The following is a 26,938-nucleotide window of genomic DNA, read 5'->3' on the forward strand; positions in this document are numbered from 1 at the left end:
GATGATGTACCGTACGATATGTTTTTACTAATAGGCCTGCATAGCCTATGGAAAGCTCGTATCCAAGACCGAAATGCAGAAAGAACATTTTCCACAAGATCGCATTCCGCTGAAATGATTACACACTTAAAGGACATTTACGATCAAAAAGAATGTCAGCCGGATTGGTATCGACTTTTGATTAGGAGCTTAACTTCGTTCAAGTTTTTGTTGTGATGGAAAGACGTTGCATCGTGTGACGTTTACTTTGTATGTACTGTCCGTATAACTGTGATCGCTTATGGTCACCTGCTCATATTATTGTAAATAATTCCTGTAGATACATTATTTCATTCATTGTAATAGATACCATGTTTTCAAAAAAAGGTGCGGCTCAGTGGTAGAGTAGCTGGCTATACACGCAGAGGACCCGCGTTCGCTCCTGGCGGTAGTTGGTTTACTTATTTTTCTCTCAGTCCCGGCGATAGTTTCGCCGAACACCAATGCCAGCTGTGGCGGAGGACAACACCGCCAACCGAAATGCATATCTTAATGTGGCCATAACAGCTCACGCCGCGAAAAGCTGCATGAACAGCTTGACAAACCCCTCGGCTTCTGTGGCGCTTTGCCGCAGTCGGCAAACTGTACGCATAATGAAAATAAACAAGCAGAAAAAATTGGCTGGATATTCGTCAGAAATGTCGAAGAACACTCTACTGAAAATGACGTCCTAATGCCTTTTCTAGTGTGCCTTTCTTATTATTATGCACAGAAAACATTATTTTCTGTGCATAAAATGTTCTGTACCACCCATCTTCTTCGTTGCTGCCTTTGTGACCTGTGGCTGTCGTGGCCGTAGAGTTTCCTACAATAATTACGAGAGGGAATTCTGGCGCTGCAATCGTTCAGCCACCATGAGAATGATGGGAAGTACACGGATTTGTCTGATCTTCGTGCTTCTTGATTAAGACGTTCTTGTGGCTTATTTTATATGCCTTCAGTGTCGTAAATTTCAGAGCACTTTATGCTTTTCTAAGTACACAAGACGCTACGAACACGCATAATCGCTACTGATTGCGATGGTTGAACTTGTTGAAACGCGCCAAGCCTCTCAAGTCACTGGCTTACAAGCGAGAAATTCATAAGGGCGTTTTATGTCGCTTGTCAATGCAGGCGTCCGTGGTGTAATGGTTTTAATATCGAACTTCTATGCTAGAGTTTGTGTTAAAACCCTCGAATCATCACCATCATCAGCCTGGCTACGCCCACTGCAGGGCAAAAGCCTCTCCCATACTTCTCCAACTACCCCGGTCGCGTGCTAATTGTGGCTATGTTGTCCCTGCAAACTTCTTAATCTCAGCCGCCCACCTAACTTTCTGCCGCCCCCTACTACGCTTCCCTTCTCTTGCAATCCAGTCCGTAACCCTTAATGACCATCGGTTATCTTCCCTCCTCATTACATGTCTTGCCCATGCCAATTTCTTTTTCTTGATTTCAACTAAGATGTCATTAACTCACGTTTGTTCCCTCACCCAATCTGCTCTTTTCTTATCCTTTAACGTTACACCCATCATTCTTCTTTCCATACCTCGTTGCGTCGTCCTCAATTTAAGTAGAACCCTTTTCGTAAGCCTCCAGGTTTCTGCCCCATAGGTGAGTACTGGTAAGACGCAGCTGTTATACACTTTTCTTTTGAGGGATAATGGCAATCTGCTATTCATGATCTGAGAATGCCTGCCAAACGCATTTTAATTATTTTAATATTTTAATCATGTTAATAATATTTAATTATTTATTACGCATTACTGTGTTGAAAATGTCGAGTTAACAAAGTCACGAAGCCGTTTGAAGCCAGAAGAACGAAGTTTACGCAAATCTATCTACTTTCCATAATTCCCACTGGCTGAACCGCTCCAATTGCAGCTTCCGTAGACACTAGCGCCAGATTTCCGTCTTGTAATTATTGTATGAAACTTTACGGTCGTGGCCACTCAAGCTGCTAAAAGACGGCTTTTTCGCCGTTATACACGTAATTATAGGGGGCATTCTATTATGCACTGGTATAATAACATCAAATGAAATGAAATTAAGAAACTTTAGCACGGGGACACGCACCTGAAGACCCTGTAAAATATGACGTAATAGTTCTGCAGAAAACCGCAAGGTGGAGAGAAGTAATTAATAAAGGGAAAATGAGCCGAATTTTTCTTAAACTGCGAGGCTTTTTCTTTCGAGGAACCCGTATGGGTTTCCTTTGTAGCAATTTGCTACGTTTGGGTGGATGTCTCATTTTCCCTTTATTAGTTACTTCTCTCCACCTTGCGGGTTTCCACAGAACTAATACGTCAAACGCTAGCCTTTGCTTCCTGTTGTTGATGAATTCGACTTCGCCCTGCTATCTGCTAGCCGCCTGGTTAGATCAGATGGTAGAGCGGCTGCACCGGGAAGGCGGTGGTCCCGGGTTCGAGTCCCGGACCACGAAGAATTTTTCTTCAACTGCGCGGCTTTTTCTTTCGAGGAACCCGTATGGGTTTTCTTTGTAGGAATTTGCTACGTTTGAGTGGATGACCCATTTCTCTTTATTAACCCTGTAAAGTAGCTAAATGCTCTGCAACCCCTGCCCTTTCCCGCGCGTCCACAGCGACAGCGTCTAGGGACAAAGGTCACACGAGGGAGAGTGCTAGAGGTACCTGGATAAACAGACAGAGCCCTAGACGAGCTATACACAGTTAATAGTTCACAGTAAGTTTCACAAACCATTCATTCAGCCTCGAGAAGGCTTCTACGCATTCATATTACAATACAAAAAAAATTTGGAGGACGCTTAAGCTTCGCCTTCAAGAGTGGAACGCGACAGCGTTCCCGTCGACCCGCCAAGGGGTGTAAGACAATGGGCTACGGCGCAGCGACTACGCGCCCCGCCTCGGACGCGGTGAGCGTCGAGCAACGCAGCGTTCGGCGCGACAACGAAATGTGCGCCTGAGCAAGCGACGCACGCCTGAGCCTGAGAAACAGCTCGTTTCTAAGGCAACACCGCGTTCACTAGAGGCGCTTTTGTACCGCTTTGAAGCATCGAACGCGTGGCTCAGTGGTAACGTCTCCGTCTCACACTCCGGAGACCCTGGTTCGATTCCCACCCAGCCCATCTTGGAAGTTGGTTTTTATTTATGAAGTGCCTGCCGTGATTTATCGCTCACGGCCTACGCCGCGGACGCCGACGCCGACGACACCGGCTTTTCTGCGACACGGGCTCCTTAACGCTATCGCGTTAAAATTCGGAAGAACCAATCTTGCGATGAGTGTCGACGGCAGTGCGTTTAGCATGGAATTAACATGGCGACGCAACTCATTGCCACCGTCGAAGCGAGTGATGCATGAGACGCGTACTGCTGCATGGTTCTTCTTTCGTGCTTAGCTAAGAACAAGAACAATTGGTGCGAACTAGTGGCGCCGGACCCGCGAAGTCTCTACGTGGCCTCCGAAATGCATGGTGCGCCAGTTCGTGTGAACGTTGATAAACGCGTCCTGCGGCAACCGGGCTCATATTTCGCGCTTCTTTGGGGACACACAGGGCCATCTGTCGGGGCTGGCGAGAAGTCTGTGCGTGGCCTCCAAAATGCATGGTGCGCCGGTGCCTGCTAATGCTGGGAAACGCGTGATGTGGCAATCGGGCTAACCTATCGCGCTTCGATGGATGGATGGATCGATAGACAGGCGCTATGAGCGTTCCCTTTGGCACCGGGCGGTGGGTTGTGCCACCAAGATCTTGATATTGTCTAATGTCTTACATACGTTAACAAAGAAGACAAAAAGAGAAAAGGAAGAAAACACGATGAATTGCCATAACAAAAGTTTCTGAACCCCTATTGTGAGCTTTGTTTTTGTACGCCTTCGTTGTTTGTCGTTTCCCTACTTTTCTCCGACCAATCAATTACATCTTACTAATCTCTATTGCGGACATGTTTACTTTCCCCCTGCTCTCGCTGAACCCAAGGGCTTCAAGGAGGCCGGTGATTCCTAAATCGAATGCTGGGATAGATATCTTCACATTCTAATAAAGCATGCTCCGTCGTTTCCCTAGCTTTACCGCAGCAAGCACATGCTTCTTCCTTCTTATGTCTCGCTTTATAAGTCCGTGTTCTAAGGCGTGCCGATCTCACTTCGAAAAGTAATGAGCTTCCCTTTGAGTTATCATAAATGGTTTCTTTCCTGATTTCGCTTTTTTCCCCTTAAGTAGTTACTTGTCGCGTTTGTTTGTGGACACGCAGCGCCATCTGGTGGTGCTGCAAAAGACTTTGCCGCGTGGCCTCCAAGACGACAATCGTGGCGCGCCGGTGCCTGCGAACGCTAAGTCATGCTGGGCATGCGAACGCATGCCCAGTGTGAAATGTTCAGTGACCCAAGTTCGCGAGAGGTTCACTGAAGAGCAGCACATACCCAGTGCACTAATGCCGCAGCTTGCTAAAGTGTTGACGGGAAACACTTTCATTGAAAATCAGAACGTAGCCACTGCATTTTCGGCGCAGCCTGCTAAAATGTCGGGTTGTTGTCCTTGAGGAACCCTTGTGACGTGGGCTCAATTCCTTGCGTCACTGTAGATCGGCACATTCCCAGTGGCACATACCTCGTTATCGAAGTTGGCGTAAAACGCGTTCATTGTGGAACGGCACACAACTATTGGCACATGCCCAGCGATCCAAGCAGGCATCAAAGAGGTTCATTAAACACCAACAAAGACCGAGTGGCGTACACCCAGTGATCCGAGTCGACGCCAAAAAGATTCATTGAACAACGGTATACCTACCCAGTCCCACACCTACAGTGACACATGTCGGCATGAAAGCGGCCCATTGAAGAGCGGCCTTTATATGTACACATGGCCGCATACTCAGTGACCCAAGTTGGTTCGATGGTTGATTTCGAACACTTCCAGGACTGCAGCCCCCACTGCAGCACTGCAGATTTCAGCACTGCAGCCCCGTGCGCTTCCCATTCGACCATGGACTACCCAGTGACTCAAGTAGTCGACAGAACGGTTAGAGACAAACATGCCTACATAAATAGATACATAGTCACCGGAAAGTGTGGAATACCCTAAGAATGCTAACGCATTAATATTACGCTTGGAAGCCAATGTGTTAGAAAGTAAAATCAAGGTTCATTTCGCAAAGAAAAATAAAATAAACAGTTCTGTTTATCTTAAAAATTATCTTATCTGTTTATCTTAAAAATTAGGATACGTCACATTGTATAATTTTGACGACCTGGAGCGTAACGTTCACCGGAGGCTCTAAACACGAGAGTTTATGCACTGTGCGCTCTCAGACCACGGCCGCACCACCAACGAATCGAATCTGCAACCTCGCTCTCAGCAACAAGACGGTTGTTTTCGTACTAAATCAGGAACTTAATATACATTCAAAGTAGCATGTCGAACCTCCCTGTGTAAGTGACGGGGTTTATTTCCCGCTGGTAGTGTGGTACAGTTTATTAGCGGTGGAGCGTCGCTTGTAGACACACTGTCCAGTCCTGTCTTCGGAGCACCTCTATACGGCGCGCCTCTATAGCTGCAGCTTGAATGATATGAGCTAATATATACTGGTGAATATGCGCGAGCTCCGAAGCTGCGAGCTCGGAAGCATGGAGCTCCGCGAGCTCCCTGCGCGAGCTCCGAAGATGTAGTGTTGCCTGAAGGGCGAGCGGTAATCAGGAGGGGAATTCTGCGAATGTTGATTGCCTTTCTTCGAGACGCAAAGTTGATCAGCTTCTGGCGGCGCACCCTTGATATGCATGATGTGTTCAGGCGGAACAATAGCCGGTCAAGTATACCAGGCTACGTCCGCCTTAACTCCGCCTGCTGCAACACCGCTACGTATTCCTGTACTCTAAGGGAGCTGTTACAACACTTCAAGTTGATTGCTGCACGATATAGCACAAGCGACCAAGCACACAAAAAATGTTTTTTGCTTACGAAAGTTGCGCAGTATTTTACGTAGGCGCGTATACACATTCTCTCTCTCAACTCGTGTCAGGGAGCGTGTGCGCTCTTCTGTGGGTTAGTTACGCTGTTATCGTATGATAAACTGCATTTACATCATACTAGTTTCTGTTGAACGTGCTACGAGAGCAGATTACTGGTGAGAGGCGTGGCAATCAAGCTGACATCGTAAAATAAGTACCTTAATATGGTACGAAGGACACCGCTCACTTTGGTGTTAAATTATGCGTGAGAGCTCGGCACTTAGCTAACATTACCGACAGCACAAACCAGGGTTAAAACGCTAAACGATGTTCATGGCACAAAATTTCTTTACCCCCCCCCCTTTCTTTTTAGCTTCGATGCTCCCATTTTCAGCCTATAGAAAAGATGTCCGTCCGAAGCGGGTGAACGGAGTAAATGACCCTAACAAAGCAGAGCATCAGGAGGAAAGGGTCGGCGCTTTAGACTTGTACTAAATGACTTCCGGCAAATAAAACCAGAGTGATTATCCTGTACAGCCTAATATTCTGAATGTACACCTTTGACATTTTCATTGCCATAAGCATGGCAAATGGCCCAGTGCGACAACATGGCTTAACTTGGGCGCGTGCAGCACGAAGCGTGAACGCCGTGCAGCGGCATGCGTGCAATGCGTGAGTGACCCCCCTGCCCCTCCCCCTTTCGACGGCGCATGTGAGCTGAACCAGTCGCCACCCAGAGACGCATCTCGACAGCTTCAAATTGTCACTCCTGAGCTGTGGCTGCCTTTAACAGTATTTTAATTATCTGAAAGAGTCTACCCGCTAGTTCTTTCTTATTTCCTTGCCATTCAGGGTGACGCCAAAGAGGTCAGCGTGCTTGCAGCCCCAGTAAAGTTTACAGATATTACGTTCGTACGTCTTTCCGTCTGAGCTTAATGAAGAGCGATCGTGCCTGCGTGCGTGTGTGTGCGTGCGTCGTCTTACATTCATAAGTATATATTATATCATTCAAGCTACAGCTATAGAGGGGCTCCGTATAATGAAGTTTTGCGGATTCACTTGTTTAACGTCTAGTATGCATCTTTTTTTTTACACAGTCTCAAGCATTCAGTATTGGACTATTCGGTCATTTCCACATCTCATTTTTTTTTTTTTGTCAGAATGAGGCCACCGCACTCGGGAATTAAACCCACGACCCCACGACCAGCACAAGAAAAAAACTGCATATCCGTAAAAAACAAACACCATGGTTCGCACACCACGCAGCCTTCTTCTAATAGTACCATCTTCGCGCCACTGACAGCCGCGCAAACACGCTACTCCTCGAGTGAACGAGGACCGCGAGTCAAGTGTCTGCAACGTCGCCACACTTGCTTCCAAGTTCCCCTTGCCCTAGCTTTCACTTCCTCCGTATTTTGTCTTCTTCTTCTTCTCGATAAGCGTTCCTTCGATCGACAGCGCCGCACTAATTAATCACTCCGGCCCCCACGACGAAACGGTCTGCGGAACCGGCTCACCAAGCCCAAACCCCGCCAATATAGTTTGCGCCGAGCACAGGCGTCTGCGGCGCGCGAGATTGGCCGCGGCCGTCACCCGATATATCGGCTCGTGCAGGCGCGCGTATACGGAAGGCGAAGCGCCACGCGCTCGTGCGCTGAGCCCTACGTCGGTGGCAGCCGAGTAGGCAAACGACTCGGCTCGTAATTAGGTTGCCTGTCACCGCTTTAGCGCTCAATCTCGGCTCCTCGACTTCGGGGCGAGTGTAGTACCCTCGTCCCAACCGGCGGGGCCGAAAACGAGTGGCTTTTGCGCGGTGGCGGTGCTTCTTCCTGGCGAAACGAAGCCGTGTTTCATTACTACCTCGCGAAAGTGCGATTTCGTTTGTTGGTTTGTTTGTTTTGTTCTACTTTTGCCGCGCCAGGTGAAACCTTCGAGAATGCGCTCAAGCGGATTGAGCGTCGCCGACAAATGCTGCTGTCGCGCGAAGCCTATCGTCGGCCCGAATGATACTGAGCATCGCCGGTGGCTGGTGTTATCGACCTCGTCATCCCTTCGATCCGTCTGCATAACAACTTGGAGTCGTTGAACGCTGCGTCATTCGGGCCTCGCGGAGATATCGACGGGCAGTTAAATGAACATCAGAGCGTTGGCACTCTGCCGTCTTTCTCGATGATTACGAGGAAAACATCGCTTTTCGTTCTTTTTTTTTTTTTTGCGGAAGAATGCGGACGTTTTCTGTACCTATAGGAGTCGTTAAGTGAGAAAACAAGTAAAGCGAGATAAAGGATCTATTCGTTCAACTTGTGCCATTGTCGGTACTCCTCGAAGAACGCGGAAATCTGACACCTAACAGGTTGTCGAGAGATCGCACGAAACATTTGTTTCCACCTCCTCCGTCTGATTGCCTAAGCGCTGCCGACCCCACTGCAATCAGTATAATATATGGCATCAGTAACACAGAATGATCATAATTTGTCTCTAGTATGTCTGCGACATTCAGGGGAGCACAGGCAAAATTATATCGCCGGTCGGTTGCATGCATGCACAAATGTTTCAAGCAAGGTATACGCAAATTGTTGAGATACTTTTGCTTATGGCGTGCTTCAAACTTGGGAACAATCTTTGTGGAGTGCGACTTCACTACGCTCATAGAAATTTGAGACATAAACGAGCCTACGGGCACAAAAAGAGGGGGAAAAACAGTTGAGCAGGGTATCACTAGCGTAAGGAATTCGGCGCACAATGAATACTAAAACTGGTCACCAGCAACATTTCTGGCGTACATAATAACGAAAAGGTGGTACTTACAAGATACAGGTGTAGGCAACAAATGTAGGCCCTTGCGACCAACTCTCGCCGAAAAACATTGTCTCCACCCACCCCGAAAAACCAAAGCAAAACAAAAAGAATGTTTCCAAACTGTGTTCATGTTGCTGCTTAGAAGCTTAGACTGCTTAGAAACTGCTGCTTAGAAGGTCACTCTTAGTGGCAGTCCTTTTGCCTACGTTTCTTTTTTCTTTCCGAGAATGCAAATAGAGCGAAAGAATTCGCATTCAAATAACCTAGTTGACAATTCGAAGTTGTCGGTTGATGGTAGCCACCGAAAAGCAGCAGTTTCAGATCGCTTTTGGTTTAGCTCAATGAGACAGACAGAAACGATGGGCGCTATGCTTTTTTTTTCTTTGTCCCTTATGGACAGTTCACCGCTATACACAGGGTGTTTCATCGAGCACTTCCCGAATTTTTTTTAAATTACCTGTGGCAGATAGGACAATTTGCAAATTGCAATATGTGCCATGACGTAATCAGATAAAAGAACTTAATTAGTGATTTTTGTTAATTAGTCGATTATGCATTTGAACGTTTTCGCTTAAGTAATCTCCGCCTCTTCGAGTCGACTAGTTCACGGACTAGAATTGTACTATCTGCCAGAGGCAATTTTTTCAAAAAAAATTTTGACAGCGTTCGCTGAAACACCCGGTATCTTATATCTGCATTGAATGCAGCCTGGAGCTCGCGCGGCGATGGCATTGCTGGCTAGCTCGAGTATATGTCCGTATATTTCGCTTCGCGCTACCTGTCCCACTTGCTGATCTCCTTACCATCTTTCTTTTTTTTTTTTTTGTCTGTGATCATAGGCGAATGCACGCAAAAGCACTCAGAAGATTGCTTCGCGCGCTCGTAAAGTCACCTTTATTACCTCGTTAACTCGCATTCTGCATCTTCGCATGAATGGCGGGCTCACGATAAAAATAAGAAAGATGTGGTTTGCAAGAGAATTCCCATTATTTCGAACTTTGTTTTTTGTGTTTTCTTGCCCGGTAGCCTGCAAGACGTATGCGACAGCGATGGAGGTATACAGCAGCACACAAGAACTTGTTCCTTGCTTTTTTGGGGGGCCCGTGTTCCTCGCTGTCGATTACTGCGTGGTACCGCAAAGTTAGAGCCAGTATAGTTCACGTGCTTTCTTTGAGTACAGTCACGTTAAGCACTGTTTTGCGCATACGCTGTTCGGCGTTTCTTTTTACGTCGCCGCAAGACGCCGCACTTGAGCCTCGCGCACACGGCGATGCCAAGCCACGTTCGTGCTTGTTATCGAGCGAAAGGTGAAACGCGAACAAAAGAAATCCTGAGTAATCCCACGTAAGCACGCGAGCTAAACTATACGGATGAGATGCGTAGGGCAGCGTTAGTGATGATTATTTTAACTGCTCCGCTTGGCGGAAATAAAGGACAGGTAGCGCGAAGGGATGTTGCTCACGTAGTTATTGCGTGTACTCGTTAACCTGGTGGTAATGCGTTTCCCGCAATACATCGCAGTACGGTGAGATGATGGGAAAGGAGACATATGGCAAGAAAAACAGAAGGAGCTAAACAGGAGTAAACCATTTTGACTGCCCTACATTGAAGGTTACAGGGCGCCGTGTACACGCATCTTAATTCCTAGTTTCTACGTCTAGGAAAAACCCGACGCCGACTAAATATATTGCCGAAATGCGGGGTTCTTGGTATGCCACCTTGAAATACCAGCGTTGCGCTATAGAAAGCCGGCTGTTTGAAATTCGCTCCATGCGCGCGCGCGCGCGCGTGTGTGTGTGTGTGTGCGTGTGTGTGTGTGTGTGTGCGTGTGCGTGTGCGTGTGCGTGTGCGTGTGCGTGTGTGTGTGTGTGTGTGTGTGTGTGTGTGTGTGTTCTTTGCCTAGTAGTCCGAATCGCCCAATCCGGTTCAGCGCACTCAAACACTGCCTTTGATATCAACGCCGAAAAAGTGTCAACAAAATTAAGGCATATCGATAGCATACGACTAGCTTGTCGCAAGCATCCGTTTGCCGAAAAGGATGCAGTTCTTTCATTTATGCGCCATAGCACGTAGAGTTCGACATTGGAGCGTACCATCTATGCGCTGCAAGTTACCTTGCAACATACTTTTTCTGGACCTATAGCGCTTCTTCTTTCACCTTCTATTAATGATTTCATTATCGCTAGCATCTTCTATCAAGCGGCCAGCGTCGGCTGATACTGTGGTTTCTCAGTGAGTGCGTGTGCGTACATGTACCCATCGAGCCACCTGTGAACGAGAGTTGAACAAGCTCCACTCTGTAGCTCAAACAGGTCTGAAAAGCGCGAAAGCACGCACTCTTAAACAAGTAAACACCAATAAGTACCTCTGTAAAGGAATGAAGACGAGGAGGCAGTGTTTAAGAAGTCATCTGAAACAGCCTACTTCTTGGTAATCCGTCAAAAAGCTGTTACATACTCATATTGAAACAAACGAGTGGTTGTTGTGGCTTAGCGTCAAACTAAACAATACTGATACAAAAAAGGATACTGCGCCCATTTAATGCAAGACTATGCCCATAAGGAAGTTTGTGCAAAACAACAGTCTTCTTAAACAGTTTTCTTTTTTTATTGTTTCTCGTTTTCTGCCCTTCGTCATGGGCTCGTACGATGTCGAGCTGCCACTATCGCCAGGATCGATCGCACAGGCGTGATGGATGATAGGAAAGTGAATAATCAAGTCAAATGATCAAATAGGATCCCTTACAGCATCCTATTCGAACCTTCTCCCCTTCAGTCACTAGCCGTGTTTACATGAATGCGACAGTAGCGTATCGCATTTCATAACGCATCACGGTAACACTATGCGACAGCGTTTACATCTGGCCCATTCCCCTTCGTGCGAGACAACCTAAACCTGGTTCCGGCGAATACGTTTCCCCTGTCACTGGAGGAGAGCACACGCCGGCAGCCGTCTCACTTTTCCTCCCTCTCCCTCGATGCGATGCGGCAGCGTTTACAAGCACCACGTGAGCTGACTTGACCGCTTTGATTTACCATCTCCTGGTGCTTTAAATCAGTTTGCTCCTTCCTAGCGCATTACCGCCGTTTACATGGATGGATGGATGGATGGATGGATGGATGGATGGATGGATGGATGGATGGATGGATGGATGGATGGATGGATGGATGGATGGACGAACGAATGGACGAACGGACGGACGGACGGACGGACGGACGGACGGATGGATGGATGGATGGATGGACAGACGGACGAACGGATGGACGGACGGACGGATGGATGGAAGAACTTTATTGAGGTCCATCGGAACGTGCACTAGCACCTAACGGGCGCCACTCACGCTTTACAAAAAAAAAAAAGCCGCCTACATTACACCCCGTGAAAGTAGATGCAGAGTAAAACTGGTGCTGGCGTTAGACAAGTACTACCACCTCAACTGACGTTAGACCACGTTGCACAAGCACCACCACCACAAGCAACGTACGTCATGCGCGCACGCACGTGCGCGAAAGTGCAGCATGCACCCTCGTTTTTCTTGGCCGTCCGCCACGCGCAAGTTCCTTATTGAAGTAAATTAATGTTTAAGAAAAGTAAATTGGGTCAGAAAATTCGTAAAGTACGATTACATACAACCTGCAAACAGCGGATTATAATTCGAATACATGAGAAAACATAATTCTGTTACGCGGAAACTCGAAGACAAAGCGTTCCAGCTGCCATTCGTTTTTTGGGCCCTCCGCCTGGCCCAAGTGCGTTATTGAACTAATTGTATTTCTAAAAGTAAAATTCGTCAGAAAATCTGTAAAGCACGACTTACACACAACACAACCTACAGGCATGATAGCATTGGATTGTAATTCGAATATACGAGGAAACGTAACTCTGTTTCGCGGGAACTTGAACACGAGCCCCTTTCCCAGCGTTTCTACTATTTCTAGAGCGGCGCGCCGCGCTCGGTTCCTTGCAAAACCATCCAGATGGCGCTCGCCTCCGCGCATCCGCGGCCCACTCAAGAGGCCGCGTTTCTACCAGAAAGCTCACCTTCGTTCGTAGCGTTCGCCGCTGGCGTTTTCCGGTAAAGGTTACGGTTACATAGGCTGCAGTTGCCGCAAAGCATGATCAGCAGTCAAGGATCTTTTGAATGCTATCGCGTTCTTCTCTTAAAGGTAACGCCTAAGCGTCCTCCAATTCTTTTTTCCTTGGTTCTACAGGTCTTCATGTTCCTTCGTCACTTGCTTTAGTGTGAATATGGGCGTTCGCGGGTTTATGTGCCACTCGTATGATCGCATTGTATTGATTGTTTGAAAGTCCTTTATTGTCGAATAGGGGCAGCACAAGGCCTCTGTGGAGCAGGTGGGGACGCTGTCAGTCAGCGGTTACTTAACTCGATTGCAACGTATCACTGCGCATCCGACTTGCTTCACTCGATCCCGGGAAACTCACGATGTATATCACACAATTTCTCACCCAAAAACCGGAGTGGCATGCCAGGAAGTCAGCTAGGCTAACACCTCAAGCTTCTCTTTAGAGTCAACATCGCTATCTCTCCCTCCTCTTTAACTCTGTGACATGAATTCAACAGATAAGTTTGACGTATCGCTCACGTTAACAAGCGCAGGCGTTAACGGTTCATGATCCACTCGGGGCATCCACCACACGCGGTAAGCCGGAAGGCCAGTAATGCGTTATGTACCACCAATGTTTTATTTGCTCCTTCGCCTAAAGTTGGTAAAACGCCGATCACGCAAAAGAGAATAATCACCTGCAATGATGCACGTCCTATTTCGAGTGCAGATCTTAGGCGCCCGTTCCTGGGCCGTGAGTCGGCGTCCCTCGGCGTAACCATGCGAACGCGCTCGTTCCATTGTTCGCGCTTTCGTCGTCGTCTTCTTCCAGAGCTGGCTCCGATACCTCTCACCGTGCCAGCGTTCTCATACTGCCCTTCCCTCTGCGACGATACTCAAGAATCTCCTTCTCTCCCTCTGCGACGGCGCTGACAGCACTGGCCCACTGCCGGTCGGTGCGCTTATATCGGTCTCAAATTCTTTGCCTCAGTATATCGCGAAATGAAAACACCTTTAAGCTTCGTTCAAATTTCGCATTAGGGAGTATCGTAATCGTCCGGCATTTTTTTTTTTTTACATTGCTGAAGAAATGATTGCAAACTCACGCTGACAGTGATCTATCCTCTTTAAATAAGCACGCTGGGCAAGGATTTCTACATGCAGTCTATATAGCTAATGTTGGAGGCGCCACACAGGTAACTGAAGTTGGCATGCACTAACGTACGCAGACTTCAGTGATGTATGTGGTGCCTCAAGCATACATACCGTCAGTAGCCTTGAGAAAGTTCCGCGCCGGTTGCCCCGACAGCTGCCTGGTCTGCCTTAGTTTACTTTGACTTATACAGGCGATCAATTGCGGGATTTAGGATTCAGCCGCACACTATTCGGAACTCTCTTTCCCGTCTTTACGCAATGTCTGCCCTGTTTATACAAAATTGTATCTTAATTTGTCCCATTGCACACACAGAAAGGAAAATGTTCTGCCTGTGGGGCGACCGCCTTGAAAACGCCAAAAGCAGACTCCCCGTGCTGAAGCTTACAGGGATATCGACAATTAATTGCAAGTGTCTACTGAGTTCTTCTCGAACAATTGTAGCGCACTATGCAGTATGTGGGAAATAACGCTAAGTTTCTACAATATTTCTCTTCGATGCGCCTTCTCGTCTTCTTTTTTTGCACTTGCTTAAAACTCCATCGCCCACACGCATGCGAGACAGTGCCGGAACGGGACACCTGGTATAGACGCAGCACACTGACAACGGTACATGGGCTCTTCAATGCTGCCGCTGGAAGACGAAACCCGCTTTAGTCGCTGTTCCATGCACAAATGACGGGACTATTCAACAGACGCAAAGAGAACAGTAAGTTCAGCTGTAACGTAGTAAATTACTCTCCCGAAATGCCAAGTAAAGTCCTCGTTACCGACCGACAGGAGGTCTGACGGGCCTGCGCGAGTGACGGCGCCGCTTTCTGTAGTTTCCCGCTGCAGCTCGTCGCGTCGTCGCAAATTGGCCACGATGTCTGTTCACGCCGAATTAATTGTATCATCAGAAAAGACGGACGAGGTCGTAGCTTAAACGGACTAAAGATTGGAAAATTCTGAGAACCTTTGCGTGTGCCGTCGCGGTCTTAACAGAAGAAGCTGTTTCAGAAACCAGTCATGTCACGCATACGTAACGGCGCTCTGGGGTTTAGGCGTAAACGTTTATATATATATATATATATATATATATATAAAAAGGGAGCTTTAAGCTATACCTTAGATGTGCATGCCAATTTAATGTTTCTCGTTATTTGTGAGAAAATTCCGAAAAGTTTGTGCGTGTGTGTGTGTGTGTGTGTGTGTGTGTGTGTGTGTGTGTGTGTGTGTGTGTGTGTGTGTGTGTGTGTGTGTGTGTGTGTGTGTGTGTGTGTGTGTGTGTGTGTGTGTGTGTGTGTGTGTGTGAAGCAAGAGCGGTGGAGGAGAGAAAGCAAGGCGAAGAAAGGTAGGAATGTCAACCAGACTAGTGTCCGGCCTGCTACCCCATAGACGGGGTGGTAAGGAGATGGGGACGGTGAGAGGTCGGTGGCCTCGTCTCCGTACATTGAGGTTCCTACGCCTATATATTGGTGTGGTGTGCGCAGTGGACGCCAAAGCCACCGTTAAAGGGTGCACTAACGAGAAACGATAGCTGAATTTAGACTAATAAAGTATATTCTTTCGGAACTCTATTTTCGTTAATCTTGTGGGAACGCAAATGAGTATTTAAAGAGAAAATTAAGCTAAAGGTTTCTTTCTTTTTAACTTCAAGCCGGACACATTTGCGCCGGTACGTCAGTGGGACGTTCCGAATTCCAAAGAACATTTTTCTTAGTCAAGTCGTTGTGGCTCCTTAATTAGAAAAGCCCTCGAAGCCTGCTAAGTTCACTATTTCTCTCTTTTTTTAGAACGCAATGTAGAACATCTTTATTGATAAAGAATTAACTAGGCCCCAGCAGGCGCAGTTCAAAATTGATGACGTCATGGTGGCCTGGTGCAAGAGCTTCAAGGTGGAAGCGCCTCCCGGCTGGCATACAAAGCACCTTCTCAAGGCATGAGTGGCTTTTTCTTTTCTTTCTTTTCTTTTTGCGAGACAGTGGACTGATGCGGCCCAAGGTATCTTTTTTTCTTTTTCGTGCCCCTCTAACGCGGCAACATTTGCCGGCGTTTTGTAAGTCTCTTCTGAAGTCTCAGTCTGGGGATAAGCCGGAGTGAAAGCTGCTGTTTCTCCATATATTCCCAAAACCGTATATGAGGTTTAGCACTTTCCACCCGAGCGTGCAGCCTGCGCAGAAACAAACGAATTCATGCATGGAATTTGTGTCGGGATAAAGATCTGTCGGGTCGGAGTGAACCGCTTACGCCGAGGATTTTTAAATATTTCGATCCGAATTTGCTACGTAGCAGCGGCTAAACTTGTAGTAGACCCCAAGCCGCTAATACCTAAAGCTCAGCTCGAAAAAGCTATAAACCATATATATATATATATATATATATATATATTGGAGGCGGACGTGGAACGTCCTTGTTGCCACAGGCGTCACGTTCACGTGACGCCTGCGGCAACAAGGACGTTCCGCGTCCGCCGCCAAGGTCTGTGAGTGGTTCAAGTGACGCCTGCGGCAGCAAGGATGTTCCACGTCCGCCGCCAAGGTCTGTGAGTGGTGGCGCTGGCTAACACTCTCAGGGTTCTACTAGTACAAATAAATACCCAAGAAAGTGGATGGGGAAACAGCGACGCGGTAGCTCAATTGGTAGAGCATCGCACGCGAAATGCGAAGTTTGTGGGTTCGGTTCCCACTTGCGGCAAGTTGTTTTTTCATCCACTTTAATATCCATTAATTTATCGTTTCTTCATTCCATTTATTAAGCACAAGTAATTTCCCCTATGTTGGCGTTGGTTTCAGTGTTTGTTGGCTTCTCATGACATGACTATATATATATATATATATATATATATATATATATATATATATATATATATATATATATATATATATATATATATATATATATATATATATATATATATATATATGCACACACCGGAGAAGAATAGACGGAGATACGTGCCGTATATAAGCCTTCGATCGACGGCAGGACACGGAAATAACTCTGCAGAGAGGAGCGAACGTTGAAAGATTAGTTCCTCGCTCACAACACTGCTTGCTGGAGTTCTGATTCACGTTTCTTTTCTTTTTGCGTGAACGCATGGGCACCACTGGCTCCGCTTCTAACAGGACGGCAGCATGATGAATAAAAGTGGTTTCGGCAGCAGTTATGCGCACGCTATTCGCTTCGGTCAAGGCCTTAATTACTTTGGAGCAAGCCGGTCACGTGTTCATTGATCGCTGGCTATGCTCTTGATGTTTTCACTGAGATAACCTAACGAGTTTCTGGAGCTACTTTCATCCCAGTCAGTAGCTGGGTTCGAGGATTAGAGAGAATGATCTTTCTCGTCTTTCTTCAGCTGAAGAAGCTCTTGAATTTACTGCGGTGCGGGAACATATGAAAACTAAGTGTGTTCAACTGCAACACCCTTTCGGTCACCTAGAACCAAGAACGACAGACTCGCGTCTTGTGGTCAACCTGCAAATACCGACAATTAGGCGACCGCTCCTCGCTTAAAGCAAGATTGAACTGTAGAACCACACATGGCATCTCGGCGCATTCCTCTAGTGCCAACTCCTCCAAAAACATCCGCATGGCATGAACGAGAAACATCGACTGTAACCCAGTTTAGTAGTAAGACGCAAAGAGAAAACACAGACCTAAGCAATGCCATGCGATACCTGGTTCTTTCTATAAATGGAACTATGGTGTTCCCATGAGAGGCGGTTTGAATACTGGCAAGGTTTGTTGCAGCAACTTGAGTTATAGCGAGGTTTATTGCCAACTTAAGTAAAAACAAACAAAATTGTCATTACGCTGTTCGTAGCCTTCATTAACACCGAACGTTTTTCGCATCATAAACGTTTTGGTTACTGCCACTTGACCTCTAACCAAACCGAGTTGAGGCAGAACGCATTGCAGCAATAAAGCAGGACTCGAAACGAGAAATTTATCTCGTAAGTAGTCCCCGCTCTTATAGAAGTAGCCGCCAGGTTTGCTTATAATCACAGCTTCTGGGAGTAGAATGTATGCCCGCCGAACAAAGCCTGAAACTGCTATCTAAAGCTGGAGTTGCTGCAAACGAGGTTATTACAAACTCTGTTGTTGCTAAACGTTTCTCTTCGTGCATGCCAGCCGCGCTGCAAAACTTACCCTTTCGGCATTTGGTACACATACAACTGGGAACACCGCGGTCTCTTTTACTCGGGAAAGCGTACGGCGCGGCGCTCCGCGAGCCCCGCGGGGCGAGAAGATGCGCCGCGTTATGACTGATAAGGGTCGCGCGCCGTGGGGACGACAAAGGCGCGCCAGAGGACCGCCGTCTCTCGTCCTGAGCGCCCAGGAAAAAAAAAAAGAAGAAACGTTTGCGGCTGGGCGCGCGTCTCTTATGTGGCATTCACCGCGACCGTGGGCGAGAGCACCGGGGAGGCGGAAACCAACTCGGGGGAAACCGAGAGGCCCGCTGTGGCGGAAGAAGCGGGCCAATCTGTCTTTCCTCACGGCGCATACGCATCCCTTTCGTCCCTATATACTCGGCGGCATCTCCACGACAATGGGGACGCGGTGGCCCGCTGGTGTTGCACGCCAGAGAGATAGCCGCGAAAGTTGCCGCGCTGGAATGTGTGTGTGGAGGGTAGTTGCGAGAGTTGGAGCGATTTCGCTTGTGTCTTGCCCCCGCTGGCATATTGCGGTCGCGGTTTCGCAACACTTTGACCTTAAAAGAAAGACGCGGAAGGCTCGCGCGCAGTTTGTCGCTCGTAAGCAAACTTTCGTAGCGACTGGAAGTAGTGAGAGACCCAGGCACTCCCATGCATGAATGCCCGCCATTGTAGCGTGGTGGTTATGGCGTTGCGCTGCTGCGCTCAAGGTCGCGGGTACGATCTTGGCCGCGCCGCGGCCGTATTTCGGTGGGCGCGAAATGCAAAAAGACGCTCGAGTTCTTAAATCTAGGTGCACGTTAAGTAACCCAGGCGTAGTCAAAATTAATCTGCTCCCCAAATACAGCATTGCTTTTTAATCAGATTGCGGTTCCGGCACGTAAAGCCCCGAAATTCAATTTCCAGTCATAAAGATGCAGGAGTAACATCCTGCAGAAGCTTCGTGCTCCCCTTCCCGACTGGTAGTACCGGCCGACGCTGCTTTTCAATGACCAATAAAATGAAAGAACCTTGAAATCCGCGACCTCCATTGGCACCCTTCCGAGAGCTCACACAAAGGAGCCAGTCAGGCGCGCGCATTTCAATTGCTTTTGGTTTCAGTGGTCATCGAAAGAGAGTCTGTAGCTGCGGTATTACGCTTCTACGCGGATACAATGTTGATCCAACGTTGTTTAAAGTATGGCAAAAGCTGTTGAACTTGCCCAACATTGGGTCTACATCGGGTGTACATTGGTCCTTCTTTCCGTACTGATACGTTCGTGCCTGTTTGTTTCCTTAGCTCCATGCTGCACTGAGGCGGATTCCAGCTTTCAATTTACTGAATCTTCGTTCACTGACTTACCGCAGAAAGGGCTTCATCAGTCGATGTTCTCGCACTTCGAGTGGCCGATTAATCTGCCCTCGCAATTCCAAGCGTGCAGGCTGCTCAAATGCTTAGCGTTGTTAACATACCCTAGAACTCCTTCCTGAGTGGCTTCCTCTTCTAGTCGCTTGTTGTTTGTCACAGTTTTGACTTCTCTCTGGAGCACAGTGTGCATGTATTTGTGTAAAACTGTGATTTGACTGGCACTCGCTCTAGGTTTGTAGGGTATTTCCGTTCAATAAAGAAAGAGAGAGAGAGAGAGAATGGCCCCGTCATCTACAACGCCTCAAAAAGGTGCCCGCCTTCCGTTGGTGCCGGGTCCCGCATCACGACGATCTCTGTTTTTTCAGCTGTGAAGCATTCTTTCTCAAAAAAAAAAAAAAAGACACGCATTTTTCTCGCACACCTTTATGGTTTATTCTGGTAGACGTTCATCTTCCCGTTGCCAAACACCAAGGCATTCTCGTTTCTGTAGATCACTGCTGCTACTTATGAACTCCATTAACACTAGCCATTCCTTACTGCTGACTGCAAGGTATTATCGAAGCGTTACTATATGGTATGACGTTATTGTTACTGTCCATTGGCACGTGTCCACCGCTGCTGCGCAATACAAATGTTCGCACCCCTGATGGTGCTGGTTTTTCCCACGACTAACGCACTTAGCCATAAGGTTGTGAAAATGTTCTGTTGAACACGATGGCGAGCTTAAACTGCACTTGCAATGAGAGAAGTCGTAGTTGAAAAACTGTCTTGTGCTTATGACCCACTCATTGCGCGCCGAAATATCTGTCGCGAGAGTTTGGCAGTGATGGCTATTGCCATTTACTTCATTAAGTTTCTGTGTCACCTACCTCAGTTTGCGTCATGTTTTCTTGCACGCAAAAGGTCGCCAGAACAAGAAGCTTCATTTTTCCTCATGAAAGATTCGAGCTGAACCCCTTAATGGTGACCATGTTGCCCTCAAGACCGTGTTAACCACTGTTAACCATTGGACAAACCAGTCCCCTTGAGGGCGGCGAAAAACATTTGACTGTGTGGGCGACATCGAAAGGCTTGTGCACGTATTCCCCCGGTGTAGGGTAGCCAACCGTACGTTAGTCTGGTTAACCTCCCTGCCTTCTACTTATCTCTTTCCCTCCTTGTGCACGTACATGTGGTAAATGAAGTAGTGATAACGCTAGATAGTAACAGTATACGCTAAAACGTTAAATTGAGGTTCATATAGTAGCGTAGCCTCTCAATAAGACTAGTTTTTCTTCGTTCCTTCGCTTTCGAATTGTTTTCTTTTTTTTTTCTTTCACTTCTTGTTACTCGCTGCGAAGCTGCCAGAAATTTGATAGAAATAGCTGGCTACCTTGCGTTCTCTGCAGCAAGACTCAAGCCTAAAGGTGAGGCCTCGAACATGCACTCCGCATAACGCCCGCTGTCCTGTCTATTAAAAGTTTTCTGTTTGCATGACCCTTGGCTTTACGGATACAAGGCCGGAGTACGTGAATTCTAGCATTTGCATGCACCTGTAAAAAGATTAAAGCTACGTTCTATTACGCACCAACGTTTATGGTCTTTTACGATATTCTTGGTACTATTACAGATATACCTAAGATCATTCACTTGAATAGAAAATTTGTCACATTCACTTTTTTTGCTTGTTTTAAACAGCTGTTCGCACCGTATTCTACAGATTGCTAAAACACGTTATGCAATTAGTTCGTTCGAAAATAGGCATTTCATACCTGTTCCTTGGAAAGTAACTTCGTAGTTAAATAAACGTTTGTGCTGGTACTTATAGGACCACCGCCTGACCAAGGCAGACACTCTTCGACCTATAAGCTAACCAGAGCGCTATAGCATGTTGCCAGGGCAAGCGCAGGTTACATCTCTAATTTGAATCGCACAGAGCTGTAACAGGTGATACAGTTCTACCGAAATCCGCGCAACTCGTACAAGTGCACATTCGTAGAATGAGTTGTCATCTGCCGCCATTGTGTCGCAGCCAATTTGATGAGAGGCACTTCTTTTAACCAACCCGCCACCACCACTCGATTTCCTGCGGAACTCAGTCAACCGAGTACCGACTGCAAGGAATCGACAATAGATATGGCGCTACATTTTACTGTTCCCCCAAGTCCGTGTAACCCGAGTTTTCTTTGTACATCCCAGTATAGAGCGCGCACCCACACAGAGGCACGTAAATATAAAAGGGCGTGAGGAATAGCTGTCCGCGGTATAGAATTTCAGAAGGATCGCACTGCAGAGGGAATACAATGCTTCGGCGCCTCGCAGAGGCATCGAGTTTTATCCTGTCGACGGGAAGAAACGGGTAAGCAAAACTGGGTGCCTTTATTGCACATCGCTTACGCGAACCGATGTTCCTGTTTCTGGAGTTTAAAGAGGTACCCGGTGGAAAGAGACGCCCTGGCAAATGCGCCGGGGCGCGGTTTGGAGCTTTAGATGCACATACGTTGCGCGAGCTCTAGAAATGATGCATTTTCGCCGGCCTCGCGTTGTTACCGTAGCTGTTAGCGGTGTCGAATTTCCTTTGAAGGTACGCAACGCATGTTTCCAATGTATCTCATTGCTCGATTGAAACGCTGGCGTCCCGTATGAGGACGTCGTTGGGACGCCGAGGAAAGTTCGATGAAGCGAAATGGAATGCCTTCAAGAGCTTCGTCTTGGAGAAGTGGAACAGAACAAGACAAATGAGAGTAGACGGCGGTAAATGTCCTGTCGTCACCTGTGCTGCTGTGTATCTTTATTTGTCGTCTTGATTTGGTGCCATTTTTTTTTTCGAGATTAAGCCTTACCGAAACTAGGCCAGCCACAAGTCCTAGTCAAAGAGCTGTTAAGTGTTTCGTTCGTACGACCCATGCGTTTTTGTGTTAATTTATCAGGCGCTGTTGGTTGTACTAGTTCCCGGGCGGGGAATCCGAAGCTGATACGTTGCCTGTTGGTTGACATCAAACAATTAGTTCAGAAATGCAAGCGAAAAAATCTTGCTCCGGTACGCCGCGAGCATCAGGCGACGTCAAGTCATACGACACGATAAGAGTCAGCAACGCGAGATCTTTCTCGCGAAGCGACTGGCGAAGATAAGAGGTGTCCGTTTCTGGCGTTTCGCGGCAGTTGTTCCGAGTTTCTCGACGACTCAAACGCGCGTGCTGTTCCACCAGTCGCAGAAACATTTTTTTTGTAATGAAGTGAAAGACCACAATGACGTTTGATTGGAAAGGTCTCCAAATTAGAATGAAATAGTCTCTCTTTATCTTTTTTTCTTTCGTTACTTATACTTATATCGCACTGCATACGCGGTCTTCGAGAAGCCCAAACTTCAAGCGTTCTGCTGACTCTCTGAACACCCAAGAAAGCGTTGCCATGGTGCAGTTTCGCTTTCAGCTCACCAATCCAATTTTAACGCGTGTCAATGCGCGCATCTTTTTCGCGGCACGCAAAACTTTTCTTTTGGTTCAATTGGTTGGTACGCTTATCTAGCTCCCGCATTCCAAACATCTATGTATTCGGTGTTATATAGTGTGGCTGCTGCGGTTTTAGAATTTCACGCGTACGCTATTAGGTGGCTGTATAGTACTCGTATTGGAACAACGACCATGTTCACATAGCGATATTAAGATCATCGCGATGTAGTGCATCGCATCTCTGTGTGAACATCACGCGTGCATAGAACGCGGCGAAAGAACTGACGCGTCTATATTAACGACGCGGGCACCGCGAGAACAGCAGCACCCCACTTACCCAGTCCTGGAGGCACTTCGGGGCAAAGAGGCCGCGTAACCACTTCGGCAGACGACTTCCTCGCCTTGTCCGCCGCAAACTTTCGCGTCCGTCGCACGCTGTCAGTGTCTTCCTCGTCTTCGCGGGCGGCCGTAACGGCCGACACACCACCGCCGCCCGCCCGCCGGTACACATCATCTTTCACCAACTCCCAGGAGACCTCATTGTCGTCGCCCCCCGCAGCACCCCCCAGCGTATCCTCGCGTGCCGACGTCGGCAACGTCAGCGTTGGACGCGGCGTACCAGCCGAGGCACCGGCAAAGATGTCGCGTATCCTGGCCGCGTTCGCCAGTCCGGTCAAGATCTTGATGTTGTTGTCCACCGTCGGCGCGTTGCGGTCCAGCAGTGCCTCGACCTGGAGCGCATTAGGTCGCGCCCTGACCGCCGCCTGCGCCCGGTTGTGACTCGCGTTGGGCTTGCGGTGCGAGTATTCCCCGCCCCGGGTCCTGTGGACGGCCGACCAGGCCTGAAAGTGGGCCGTGGGAGACCCGGACGGGCCGCCGTCTGGAGAGGCGGCCGCAGGCCGCAGTTGTCCCGAGGAGGAGACGACTGCGGCCTGTGGCCTGGCCGGCGACGGCCTCGAGGTGCTGGCCAGTCGCCGCTGGAGGTAGATGGCCCGCCGGTGGGAGTGGATGACGGCGATCTGGACCAGGGTCACGAGTATGAGCGACAGGACGAATATGAGCAGCAGCGCGGATGGCAGCAGTCGCACGGCGCGCTTGACGGTGCAGCACAACACCGGGTGGACCACGTGGTGGTGGTGCGGCGCCGCGGTCGCGCGCACCATGATAACCATGGTGGGCCGCCGCACCGCGGTGAGTTTGAACGGCGGCGGCGAACTTTGGGAGCCGCGGCTCCGCCGCTGCTCCTGCCGGCGGCGGCAGAGCTAGGAGGCAGCATGCGGGACGGGCCGCATCCCGGTCGCCTTCTGACGGAGGAGAGGATCTCTCTGTGTCCCCCCTGGCCCACGTTGGCGCGCGTTGAGTCGGGAGATACGTGTGGGGGGCGGCCCCTTTCTCGACCCGCTCGCGCACGCCGATGTTGCGATCGATGGGCGGGAAGGGGAGTTGGAAAAGCTTCGGTGGCTTCGCCGCCGTTGCCGTGGAGATCAGCATCCCTTCGTCGCGCGCCGGATGTTCTTCGTCTGCGCTTCGGACAGTTGGCGCCCTCTCTTGGTTCGGCACGCCGCTTCTCTTCAACGGGGCTTTTCTCTGAAGCTATAGGACGGCTGATGCCCTCTCTCCGGCAGGGGAGCAACTACAGTTTGCCCTCTTGGTACCGTGGTACTGCGCGTATTATCCGACTCTACGACCCGGATAATACGCCCAGAAAAGAAATTAAAAGAAACTTCCGAGTAGCTATAGTAATTACGAAAGTCTTTATGCAGATTTCCCACTCTTACAGTTTCAAAACAGTCCGCACTAAATGCACAAGCTTCAAAGGGAAACCTGCCTTAAGAGCTAAAGGAACGTCAGCCTTAACACTATGGCTTACAATGTGAACAGCAAGAATAAGAAAGAAATGCGGGTAAAGAAGTCTTGAACAGGACATATATGATAACAAAAAAATAATATTTTGCTGGTCCTAGAAGTAAAAGGACCAGTAACAACCGAAGGGAACTTTTCTCGCGCCACCAGGTGAGGAGATGGAGTGAACATAATGCAAAATTATCAGCTATAGGTAAGGTGGTGCTAGCAAAATGGTGCAGTCGTTTGTGATACTGTAATTGAGGCATATGTCCTCTTTGGCAGATTTAATTAGAACATTTATGGTTATGATGAAATAAAAGGGGGCGGAAGTGCTAGCTCTATAAGGGAATCTTTGTGCACTGTTACAGCGGCACGGCAGAATGTGCAGCGTACCTGAGAGCTCCCCAACTCCGGTGATTTCGTTGACACGATGTTTCATGATGTCGCGTGTCACGGTAAGCCTCCACAAGGAGCCAACTGTTCACGTCACGAAGGTGCCGCACGTACGCAGTTCACGCCTCACTTTAGCTAATAACGGTGTATGGTTAACTGCGATACGGCGGCCTGATGTCGTGAAACCATAAAAGGAGAATGATGTTGTGTTGCCATGCAAGCTGACGCTATAGTGGTGTTTCTTCTCCTGCCTCACTCAATATGTTACCAAGACTTAACTTTCAAACAAAACGGGCCTTCTCTCGATACCGAGCGCCGTAAATCTTCCGGCCCTGCGATCGAACTTTTGTTCAGGCAAGTTATTTACTAGTTCGTGTGCAAACGCCTCTAGCATGTACATACTAAATTGAATTGTCAACAACCTTTAAATGCAAGTATTTAATCCCGTTTAAACAAGAGTGTTTGAAAAGCCACATTTCCAATCTAATTGAATAAGAACGTTCGAGAAGAACGGCCTCCGAATATCACAACCAATATTGAATATTCCCAATTTCCAAACAGAAATTGGAAAAGAACAGTTCTGTTGAGATTGTCTTACAGCAGACGGCCTGTCTGCCTTATTTTATATAGGTAATACGGTTATCAAGAGAATTCCAAGTCAACTGAGAAGCTTGTAAATGACAAAGAAAGGGTAGTACGATCGTATCGGCTGAACGATGACAATGACATTAATGAAAAACAGAGCAGCACCTCCGAATTGCATGCACTAGAGTGTAGTGCTCGTTGAAGAATATAATGGCAATACTACAGCACAGCGCATTCTTTTCAAGGAATCTCAAGATGATGTGATTCGTCGAATACTTAATTGCTTTGTCTAAATAGAGACAGCGAATGCGTAGGCTGCCTAAGGCGAGACATTCTTACCCAAAGGTTGCTAACTATTGGACATACTAGCTTCTTCCCCTTATTCGTCCAGGAACTGAATCCTCTGCGCGAGTACCTGGCTCTTCTGCACCAGAATCATTCAGAGGAGTCTCCACTTGCACAGGTCCTGCCCCTGTGCACGGCAAGAGCTGCTGTTGGCCCTTTGTAGTATTCGAGTGAAACGAAAATTTGGCAACTTCGAATATGGAATTCAATTCAGTTCATTTCAGTTCAGTTTATTACTTTACAAGTCCCCCGTAGGGGCATTACATAAGGGGTGGGTTTTTATAAGATAGCGAAAGCATCGTGAGAAATAATTATTTAACAAAATGGTCAGTTCCAAGTTCTGTGAACGAAGATGGACTAAGGTATTAGCGATGTTGGTGGGAAGGCCGTTCCAGTCTGTGGCGGTACGGAAGAAAAAGGAGGCTGCGAAGGTGGTTTTCCGTACTCGTGGGCGCGCTACTTGAAGTGGATGGTTGGTGCGATGAGATATGCGTGCTGCTGCTTTGATGTAAGGCTCTTCATTGAGGGAAGAAAAGAAGAACTTGTGGTACAGGGAAAAACTGGAAATGTTGCGTCGACATGAAAGCATTGACAAGCCGTATTCGGATTTCAGAGATAAAACCTGGACGTCGTATGAGCATGAGATATGAAAGAATCTAACAGCACAATTCTCACATTTTATACCAATTGAAGAGCATTAGTTCGATTCGTATTCCAAATTTTGAATATTTGCGTACCCCTAACTTTAACCGATATATTGCCCTCCTGAAAGTATCACAATTTTTAGTTTACGTACAGAGGTGACTTATTTTCAGGTAGAACCATGTCTTAAAGTCTTGTGCGACCTTGTGTAATTACATCCCAGTTTTCAGCGAAGCAGTTCTTTCGAGCAGATGCAA

General features: G+C 47.9%; 1 protein-coding gene across 1 annotated transcript in view; it reads right to left on the bottom strand.

Annotated features, from left to right (window-relative positions):
- LOC142585160 (uncharacterized) overlaps window positions 1-24,201 on the bottom strand; it is a 143,973-nt gene extending 119,772 nt beyond the window's left edge. The window contains exon 1 of the mRNA XM_075695693.1: window positions 23,209-24,201. Within this exon, the coding sequence (XP_075551808.1) occupies window positions 23,209-24,043 (835 nt within the window). The 5' untranslated portion in view covers window positions 24,044-24,201. The remainder of the gene's footprint in view (window positions 1-23,208) is intronic.
- Window positions 24,202-26,938: the final 2,737 nt, after the last annotated feature.

Source organism: Dermacentor variabilis, chromosome 6 (genome assembly GCF_050947875.1).
Source record: "Dermacentor variabilis isolate Ectoservices chromosome 6, ASM5094787v1, whole genome shotgun sequence".
Classification (NCBI taxonomy): domain Eukaryota; kingdom Metazoa; phylum Arthropoda; class Arachnida; order Ixodida; family Ixodidae; genus Dermacentor; species Dermacentor variabilis.